This window comes from Dufourea novaeangliae, unplaced genomic scaffold (genome assembly GCF_001272555.1).
Source record: "Dufourea novaeangliae isolate 0120121106 unplaced genomic scaffold, ASM127255v1 scaffold16, whole genome shotgun sequence".
Lineage (NCBI taxonomy): Eukaryota > Metazoa > Arthropoda > Insecta > Hymenoptera > Halictidae > Dufourea > Dufourea novaeangliae.
Window position 1 is genome coordinate 1,171,120 of NW_015373891.1, and position 11,203 is coordinate 1,182,322.

The window sequence follows — 11,203 nt, forward strand, 5'->3', positions numbered from 1 at the left end:
AATTACATTAGATTCCTTTTCCTTATTCTGTAAATTCTTTGATTGGAATGTGAATGCTGCTGGAAGTATGAACATTTTCACAGGAGAATGATATAAATGGAACTTTAAAACTTTTTTAAGTGTTAAAGTGATATTTTGTTATATGTTCCATAATGTCAATAATAATTATTATAAATGTCAATATAACGAGGTATCTTTTATGCGATGTTTGTGATGTAATAACAATCTGTGTTTCGATTACGTTTTTGATACACATTACTCACTTATATCTAATAATATAGAATAAAAATATACTGTTAGTCCGATATTTGAAAATATACATGCGTTCGTTGTCACTGTTAAACTGTTGTAATAACAATAGAATAATAAAATAATTTACTGAAATATACATAATAATACTTATAAATATACATAAAAACAATATTATAAGATATGTCGTTTACATATTTCCACCAGTTTCACTATTTATATGTTTTTTGTATGTACCTACATATTCTTTTTAATTGGATATGACTCCAGAGACATGTAGCAACCTCCACAGTTGGTCTAATTAATTACACGCGTCACGATATGTTCTCATTAAAGCGACCAAAGACCAAAACTCCGGAGTGCTAGTATATTATAATGACTGAACGATAAAACGTTCGTATTATTGTCGCTGTCGATAGTCAATTATGCTCTCCCCGAAATCGTAGCGAAAAATTAAATATGCAACAGCTTCAGACCGAACTCGTGTACTGATTTATTAAATTATATTATCAACAACATAACCAAAAGAAAATAAATAACAATTCGTGATAAACGCGGAAGATATACAAAAACTCGTACGTCATAATGCCATACTAAATGATAAGAATCGTGAGATCATTCTCAGTCCCGCTTTCGCAGCTTCTGGGAGGATTCCTCCATGCTGTTCATCCACAGCTGTAGGTCTTTTGGTATCTCTGGCAGTTTAATGTTCGGATCCAGTTCCGCGAGAAGTTCCGACGCTGGAACCTTAACGCCGACCGTGGTCTGTTTGCTAATGCTTACGGTCCTTACGAAACCGTCGGTCAAAGTGATGAACTGGTGCTCCAGATAGAAATGTTTGTCCTCCCAGTAGATTAGCTGCAAAAGCGAAAGTAAACGTCAACAAATTGTACATCATAACTGACGTAATTAGAAATCAATCGAGTCAGTAATATAGTCGCGATCAGAATTATCAATGCGTACACGACTTGTAATCGATTTCATTAAGAGTGGAATCACACGGAGGTCATTCCGTACCGACACACGTGTACAAGGCAGACGATCGTTGCTCCTTTTACGTAAGTTGGCAAACAAAGTGCAGAGAATATAAATAAATTAATACAATTTTAAGTACAGCATATTTCATTCCATTTTCTTCATTCTTATTCTCTAAATAGCTTATTAATAACTCAGTATTAACATTATTTCACATTTTTCTTGCTACTAATAACTAGACTGCGGAAGTTTAAGCATTTTTTAATACTATTATGTGTTAATGCTGCATTTTAATTTTTCGATATTAGCATCTGAAATTGTGAATTTGCATAAACTTCCGCAGTCCACTTATAATACCGCGTCAGACACGTGGCGACAATTATTTCAAACTGGATTTAATGAATATGAAATATTGTTTTGCTGCTATTAATATTTAACCTTTAAAAAATGTTACATTAGACAAAGGTCTGTCTAGAAGTGCTTTGCAGAAATGAGGTTTAGACCTAGACACTTATTCAAGCCCGCTAATGCCCGACTTGATTTCCGATTTCATGGAATGAAATAATTACTATACAATTACTATACTAATACCATAGACATAGAAATATAGACTAAATAGCTTTCTTTTTAAATGTGAGTAGTGGGGGATGAAGTTCTGGGAATCTGCGATTTGAATGGTTAACTCAGCTATATTAAAAAGAGATAGCAACTCCTCCAAAACTAACCCGTCTCTTTTTAAAGTTGGGACATCGGCATAGCCTGCCACGAAGTCTATATTTCTATCTCTATGATTAATACCAACATAAAATGTAAATATATATGTGTTGTATGTTAAGAGTATAAATACGGTGACCGTCAAACACGATTGCCAAACAATGGACGACTGACGGTTACATTCGTGTGATTTGCTGTGTTATGCAATACCGAACGTGCGTTTACATGTCCAACGTCCGTTCTAGCATAAATAAGTCAGTGAAAAATTAACGGACGTTGCACCTTACGTTAAGAGTGACGCACATTTCCAATACGTGGGTTCTAATACACGACAATGTATTTCTATAAAGGACGTAATGAAGAGTCTCGTGTAATACCCTCGTGGTGATCTTGTACGGCATGAAAAGAGGAAGAGCTTTTCTGTATCGAGTCGTCGATGCGCCCAGCACCATGGTTCCTCCTCTTTTACTCAACGTCTCGTAGACGCCGGTGACGTCAAACCAGTAGAACCGAGCCATGTCCAACTCCCGGAGGTATCGCGCGTTGTTCATGTGCATCAGAACAAGGTCTAAGTCCTGAGTGCTGCATATTCCTGGGAAAAAAAAACAAGGACGTCTCTTGTAACACTTCCGACATGATCCACGAAGTACGGGAAAAGAGTTATTATATGAACAGAATAGAATTTTTATTATTTTTCGATCTCTTTACAATTTTGTTATGTATATATACATGTTATTCCTCATTCTCTTATCCACACTCGCTGAGACTCTTGTATTTGATTTTGCATAAAAAATCCCTCCGTTTAAACTTTCTTAATGACGACATAGCCATCTTACTTCATCGTTCTCTGTTATCCGGACTACGTTAATATGAAACCTATCGACTTTGCGTCTGAATCAATCTTAACTTATTCAATCGATGGGAAATCGCCTTATCGTGTGTTCAATAATTATGAAGCTAAGACACTATAACATCGCAAAATAGCGGGAAAATATTTATATTTAAATCAGAGTTATAAATAACTCAATGTAAAGCTACCGAATTAATTTCTACTCGTTCTTTCCTTCCCTCTCTATAATTCTTTGCACGTGTTCCAATGTCTCCCTTCCATCCTCGTATAAGTCGCATTAGCTTTTACTCATTCTCTGTCCAGTATCTATTCTTCCGCGTTCCCGCATCTTGCTATCAAACTGTGACAATTTTCCTTACCATCTTTACACAAATACACAGCCAGCGTACCTAATCTTATTAATATATAAGAAATATTTCTCGTGAATTGGCCGTTACGAAAGCTATTTATATCCACTTTTATCTAATCGAAGGTAATCTGACATATTCATAACAAGTCCAATGGCTGGATTGTATGCGTTTATAGCGTACTCACCTAAAATTCAGTATATTAAAAAATTCATTAAATTATCAGGCGGTTTACGCGGGACCTGATAGAACCTTCAGTACAGTAAAAACATTCTTGTTTTCCCGTCAGTTTCCACAAACAGATCGCAAAACATTTGCATAAAAATCAGCACTTTATTAATGACAACTCGTAATTGTATGATCATTACCGTGAAGTGGCACAATCTGTATCGGCTACTTTTCAATATCTTGCAAACGAGCAGGAATTTCAATAGAATTTTGTTCAATTTAAGCCTGTTCAGTGATTACATTAGATTTCGAAGGGTATTTTATTCCACGATTAAGTTCGATTTCATTTGAATCGGAATTATGGCGCGCGAATGGAAACGGAAAGACGTGGAAGACTCCCCGCTATCTGATAGTTTAAATTCAGCCTGAGCTTGGTTCAGTGATCCGCTTCGTTTTTAAACGATATTTTCGTGCTGTTTCCGATCAACGTTTCACAGAAGACATTTAGATCGAGGTCACGATATGCACTGATAAACTTCGCTACCGATTTTCATTTAACACGAAATTTCAATGAGGAATTAATGCGTAAAAACGAAGCAAATGTGCACGAGGTGTTCCCCACTGCTTAATAAATTCGGTCTAACCACGTCAATCGAGGAGAAATTTTAGAAAAAAACACTCGACCGTTACCTTGATTCGTATTAAAACATCGCCTCTGCCGGTTTAACGCGTTTCTTTATCACTGACCCCACTGCGTTGACGTCAATATTACCACCTCGAATGTTTACAACGTCCACAACCACGAGACGGCACACGTAACTTTTCCCGCGCTATATTCATATGTTAAACGGTAGCTTTAATCTAGAAACTGATTTTGGCAACAAATAACACTTTCATTAAGCACTATCTCCTTCATATTATCTGTCGTCATAATGACCGATCATCCACGATTGTGTTATTTACAACAAAATAATATCCGACTTTTGACTCTGTAATCGTATGTACCAATGTATTTAAAGATTGGAAATCGTTAATATTAATGGCTCCGAAACGATCGTATTTACAACTAAGTTTACGTAAGTTTCGGAACGAATAAAATCTTGTATATAATAAAAAGCAAAATTACTTCGATTAATCAAACGATTCGATTGTTAAGTATTCGTAACAGCTCTAGCGGAGATATTAAGTTTATAAAATGGATGGACATGAAAAGAAAGAAAGGTGTTTACCGTAAACGGTGGTAGTGTCGAGGATCTTCTTCTTCGGAAATAGTCGGCCGGTGCAGAGTGTGAAAAATATTCTGAGGAAATAGTTCACATCGAACAGCATGTAAAGAACCATCACGACAAACGCCACGCAGGTGCAGACCATCTTTGTGCGGTGGTACCGAAAGACGAGACGAAGACGAAGGAACTGGAGCAGCGCAACTAAGGCAGTTGACGTTCACGTAGCCACAGTCCGCGGAAGACTGCGCGGTACAGTGAAATTCCAAACAGTCAAGTCGCTTCTTACTACACCGAAGACGTAACCGGTTCCTCGTCCATCCAAGTTTCATTTGTATCGTACGACGACGGTGTTTCGTTCGCTCCGTTCAGAGAGTATTCGGCCCGTTCAAAGTACTAGGTCAGTCCGTAAGTCATAAAAATTACTTTTTAGAGCATAATTACGATGAGAATAAATAAGATTCCCGTAAATAAATGCATCACACGTCAGCTACGTGTCCGTTTACTTGTAATTCTTATAATTCAAACCTGTCGTACTCGTGTTCGCTGTAACCACTATGTGCACGCAATACTTTTTGATACTATATTAATTGTTCGTTCGTTTCGAACCGAATGTTTTCGAGAAGCTAGTCGATGTCGTTGTAAATCATAATACAGCGTCATCGTATAAATATTGTTATTTGCGTCGAGAATTAAATAGGTGAATTTGCACGATGGAAATACGAGGTAAATACATGAACGGAACATATGTATAGTGTTGCTCCATACTTTGAAGCGGATCTTTTAAATTTTATAAAGTGGATGCTTTTTCGTAAGTTTACAACGTTAATGCTAAAGGCTACAGTTACATCTCTTGAGAACTGCAATATTTTCATTTAATAATTACCCATGAAAAAAATTTCGAAAATTTAATCTATCTTCAGACGCCCTAGGGTGATGTACGCCCTCAACGGTGCTCCAAGTCTTTACTCGTCAGACTGTTTCTCAATAGTCTAGAATTACGAAGAAACACGTAAAACGATAATGCAGTTTCAGTTCGATTTATAACACGGATCGAAGAATTACAAATTTGTATTGTAATATGTACGAAAACTTGGGACTGACGCGTGAATCCAAGTACAAAGGTCACAGGCATACTTAGGCCGTAAACTTTTCATGAAATATTCAAACAACCATTACGTATGCATGACTACTAACAGGATTGTACCGTCGACTCATTCCTGAAATAAAATTGCAAATGTAGAATTCCGTGTCGCCGAAGGGCTGCCATATTGTAACGCTCGAACCGTATCGAAACGACTAGAAGGCGGGCGGAAGTGACAGTTTAAACAAAAACCACTCGTTAACCATCTAAAGTATATTTTATTTTTTACATCTCTTGGACAGTGGGTATGTCAATGACATGATTATCAACACAATATTATCTGACACAGTGACGGTTATTATTACCTAGAAGTATAACATCTCCACATGCGTACGTGCACAAATGCTAGGAGCTGTCGAGAAGTTGCTAAAATTTGTCAACTACTTAATGACCCAAACTACGATGCGGATTCAATTCGAAATTCGGTAGGGGACACATTACAGATCTTCGTGAAATGGCGCCGGTAAAATGAATTTCAATAGAATTTACAATTCGGTTGCTTGTCGCACGACCGGAACACATTCTACGGGTAAAGAGATGACCGAATCAAAAAAAATGAAAATGTCACACGCCGTAATCGCGAGGAAGGCGATTATCCATCGCGACTTTACGTGAAAGGCACGCACCAGTGCAATGTATTATAGAAATATAAACAGCTCTGTGTCTCGACAAAATTTGTAAAACAGATATATTGTTACATTTCTGCCGTCCCGCAAATACAGCGTAACGCGCGCGATTCGACTTTGGTCCTGTTCGGACACGGTGATCTAGACCATGCGAGTGAATCGTGTAGAAAGCAAAGACCGCTGCCACGCGTATTGTGTAACGTGAACCTCGAGACCGCATAAAATTAATTCGAAACCGTGGGGTTTCAACTGTTACGGAGGAAACAGCGGCGTGGCGGGGGCCCACTCTGACAATTTCGACTATGGAAAGCAGTATGAACGATTTCATTTAATTCCACAATTGTCTATTTTTTTTTAGACATCACGATTTTAACAGCACGGTATCTATTAAGTCGAGTCAGAAATAATTTTTCTTTAGAGGCACTAAAATAATTACTAAATGACAATTAAATAGCAATGGTCATAGGATTAGTTAAAGTGTACATCAATAATTAAGCTTAGAAGTAACGAGGAACGTTCCATAGATTGATATTAATTGTTAAAACGCCTTAAATATACATTAATTTCAAAAAGAACAGCGGAAGTTACTTATGACTCAACCTAATAATACAAACGACTCCATTTAATTCTACAATCTTTTTTTAGACATTATTTTAACGGTCAATACGATACATGTCAGGTGATCAAGAAAGTTCGTGCCGTTTCCAGGCTTAGTCATTGTCAATCTGTACGTGTGCACATTCTGTCAATTAAAAGTGTGGTTAGGTATGCTTTAACAAAAACTTATTTAACAGAGAATTTACTGGTGTACAACATGTATGGAAATTAATAATTTAAAGTTTTAAGAAAGTAATCCCAGTATGACTATGTCGAAGTTAATTATTCGGGCTTATTTACTTTATGAATTCAAAATGGGGGCCAGGGCCCAATTTAACCATCCCCCATATTCCCTAGATATCGTGTCTTCAAAGTACCATCTTTTCTTGGCAACAGACAACCATTTATAAAATCGATGATTCCAAAATCGATAAGACATCGAACGAGAGTTAAAGCACTTTTTTGATACCAGAGAGAAAAACTTTTATACCAACGGAATAGAGAAGATGTTAGATCGTTCGGGAAAAGTATTATTTGATCCAAACCTTGAATCCAATCATTAACGGACTTTCCGTATCATTTATCTCTATTAATTAAACCGGCACGAATTTTCTTGGTTATCTGATAAATCTGTAAAATCAATGGAACCGTCCATACCCTATCGTCTAGTCGTCGTCTAGTTTTTCCGAAAAGAAAATCTGAAATTACGTAATCTAGGGTATCATTTCATGGAATAATACAAGAACACGTAACAGTTGAATTTTTCGTCACGTTGCAATCACCGATTATGCGAACAGGTCGCCGCGGAACTAGAGGTCACGACTCTGAAAAACGTTACGTCTGAACAAGGCCTCTGAAAAATGTCACGTCAGAACAGGGCCTCTGTTATCGAAAGAGTCGTTACCGACGCCAATCTAGTACACAATAAAAAAATGTAAATAACGTCACCGCGAGTCGCGATCATTCGTAACAAAGAATATTCAACAAAAGCGATTCTTCAAGCTTCGAAAGCTCCGTTGCAGCGGGATCACGGCGATCTCGGTGGGAAGCTTCTTTCAGAGTCATTCTGGCGCACCGTTCCATGATCGCCGGCAGACTTTCGTGAACAGTTATCGTAACGGAATCCATCGAATCACCCGAAGACGAACATTCTCTTCGGGCTTGTATTCGGAACGAACGTCCACGGACCGGAAACCACACACCATCGTCTAGCAAAATAGATTCGCTTCTATCTCTCTTTTTTTTGTACTCTCTGTACATGTGTGTATATATATATATATATATATTTTCTTTTTGTTTCCCATCGATCGGAAGGTACTTTCTTCGACACCGTGTATACGTTTACGCGTCCCATTGGTTATCTAACAATCACTGTTTTCGAACACGGACGAACGGGTTGACGATCGGTAATAGCTTTAAGCGTAACAATATCATTCGTGTACCCCCGTTGTCCTGAAGAATTAATTCGAATACTGTGTCTCGTGAATGCGTCCAAGAACCGAGAAATCCATCGATATACACGCGCGCTCGACTTTATACCGTCGTGGTCGCATAGACTGAAGCGGAAACGACGCCGTTCGCGGTGGAAGGCGTGTCCTCCCTTTGTCAGCAGGTGGTCGTGACCGCTGGGGTCTGACGAAGAAGCGCAGACGAGATTTCGTTACTCTCCAGCCACCTGGCGACTTCCGGCGGTATTTCAGGCCTGACGTGCGGTGTCTGCAACGTACCATTCGATATTAATTTATACGAACGTGACGTGAAAGGTTCGATGAACCATCTTTTGTCGACCGTAAGTTGGGGTAAATTTGTCCCAAGTCAAAAATTTATTATTTTCGTAATGATATTTCAGGTAAAAATACCTACAAAGGAGCTGCAAAATCGAAAATGATCATTTTCTAACTTTAGGACAAAATTACCCTCGATTTACAGTATCACGAGAACTTTCTAATCGAAATAAATTGTGTACCTGAATGACGCCTGCCTCGACGTTACCAGTCTGCTTGACACCTCGTTCCATCAGGGACCCAATCACAGCCTCGGCGCTACAGTCCAACAGCCTCTGTCTACAGATCGCGATGGCCCTGATGAAACCGTCGTTAGGAGTGATGAACCGGTGCTCCATGAACACAGACTTCTCGTCCCAGTATATAATCTGGAAGGATCGATATTTTGAGAGAATGGTAAGTATATCTGTTAACAGTTGTTGCTTCGTAAAGTCTGATCAAGATTATGACAGGATTGATAGAGCAAGAAGATGAAGCTAATTCTTGGCTAATCGAAAGCTTGGAACGGTCATTTGACGTTGTTCCAATTATACATACAGAATATTCGATGCACATGCACCGTTTCCTCTGTTGTTAATTCATAATTATTCTCATCTATATTCATGAGATGTTCGATGACTGTTGGTACATTATTAGGTGACTGATTCGAACGTGTTTTATGAAAAGACATTCAAATGTCCAGTGTGTAAGGAATAATTGACTGTTTAACGACAAATCGTCTAATTAACTTTAATTTTCCATTCCGTGTGCACAGCAGTAAAATCGATCGCGAGAAGGATAGAATGCACATCCTCATTGCTGTGCGTCATAAGGTCGTCTCGTACATACGAAACCGTAATGCCTGATCAACGCTATCTATCGCGCTCGGTAATTGATACCGATAACGCTGGAACCGCACAGGAAGGTGATGATTTGCTTCTCAGATTTGCACGGTGAGAGTCAACGATTTCGTTTGCTCGTTCACTTTTATCCTCGCCGAAGGATCGTTCGCGAAACGGCGACGGAAGAGGAGCAGCTTTTATCGCTGTTCCGAGAACTTATCGGAAATAAATGTTGATTGTTCTCGCGAGTAGTGGTGTTACCTAACGACGAAGCAATAAAAATATCTTCAGGTTTCTCAAAACAATGGGTCAGAGTCCAACCGAACGTGACTCGCGGATTAACGATGAGACAAAGTATCAGTATTGCAAGTGGCATGGAATTCTTATTGCATAAAATGTTTCCACATTTATTTTATGGGAACGGAAATCAATAGAAATTTCTTTATTTATGAATCAATTTTTTTTAGAGGCTTTAGATGTGTACAAAATAAAAATATCTTTGAATCCACAGTACAGTCGATAATTTCTTGTATTCTGTATCGATATACATACATGGACTCTACATGGTGTAACAAAAATGTTGGAGGACCCGGAAATGAGAGGTGATTTGAATCCCATCTTTCTTACCACGAATATTAGGCCATTGAAAACGATTCGAACATGATTTTCCAAAACTTAAAGGAAAACGACTTCTCATACGGAGGAATTCACGCGATGAATTATGTAACTTCCATTATTTTCAATAAATTACATTCACTCGAATCATTCTACATTATTATTACTTCTTCGCTATATGCATATTACAAAAACACATCAAAACATCGTGAATGACTCAATTACAATTCACTAGTGTTTCGCCTACCTTGGACGTAATTTTAAAGATGGTCAGAGGCTTGACGAACCGACGATATCGAATCGTCGCGGCCCCCTGCACAACGCCCGATCCCTGGGAGCATATCTCACGATACAGGCTCGTCCTCTCATAAAAGTCCGCCCTGGCGAAATCGAGCTCGCGAAGGTACCTAGCGTTGTTCATGTGATACAGGAGCGTGTCCACGTCGGTGGTCGTGCAGATACCTATGAAAATCAAATATTAGCACGACGATGCTGAACACGGGCGGAATTTATTATCATACTTTTATTCCAAGGACCGCGGGAATTAGACGAGACACACGTTCGCCCAAGGCCGAGCGATATCCACCGCAAAAACAGACTTTGTTCTCCACGGATACAATGCTGTCCTCGCCTCTAATGGTCGGTATCTACCTTCCAGTGAACGACGTGCAATCATCGAGAGATAGAGAGAGAAAAATTGTCTCATAGAGAAATTACGGGGACGCGGATGTTTTTACCGAACGGAATTAAGGGAATTAAGGACGCGTGAATTCAACCGGGAGATCGCGTAACCGCGTCCCGTACGCGTTCCAGACACTTGCACAACTTCGATAGATCGATGGAAAACGCGCCACGGTGGGGAAGAAGCTTCGGAGTAACGCGATCAAATTGAACGAACGCTAGATTGGCTATTCAGGTGTATGTACACCCACGTGCAAACTCTGCTTCTATTAGAGGAAAAAGTAACGTAAGAGAAAGGTCTCCTACTACTTTGTAAATTTATTCCAAGTACGGAAATAAATATTAAATTGAATGTTAATTTGACATAAGTTTCAGCAATTCTCAATATCAAGTGCTAGGACGCTCTTTC

General features: G+C 38.8%; 2 protein-coding genes across 2 annotated transcripts in view; both read right to left on the reverse strand.

The window, feature by feature from the left end:
- Nucleotides 1-718: 718 nt before the first annotated feature.
- On the reverse strand, nt 719-4,810 carry LOC107188273 (protein THEM6). The gene is made up of 3 exons (XM_015576545.1): nt 4,533-4,810; nt 2,316-2,530; nt 719-1,107 (listed from the first exon to the last, which is right to left on the reverse strand). Exons 1-3 carry the CDS (start codon nt 4,672-4,674, stop codon nt 871-873), a joined length of 594 nt encoding a protein of 197 aa, XP_015432031.1. The 5' UTR covers nt 4,675-4,810; the 3' UTR covers nt 719-870.
- A 3,610-nt stretch (nt 4,811-8,420) lies between these two features.
- Nucleotides 8,421-11,203, reverse strand: part of LOC107188601 (protein THEM6) — a 4,178-nt gene continuing 1,395 nt past the window's right edge. Inside the window, exons 2-4 of the mRNA XM_015576921.1 lie at nt 10,361-10,575; nt 8,860-9,045; nt 8,421-8,609 (exon numbers count right to left, since the gene is read on the reverse strand). Coding sequence (XP_015432407.1) covers nt 8,499-8,609; nt 8,860-9,045; nt 10,361-10,575 — 512 coding nt within the window. The 3' untranslated portion in view covers nt 8,421-8,498. The remainder of the gene's footprint in view (nt 8,610-8,859; nt 9,046-10,360; nt 10,576-11,203) is intronic.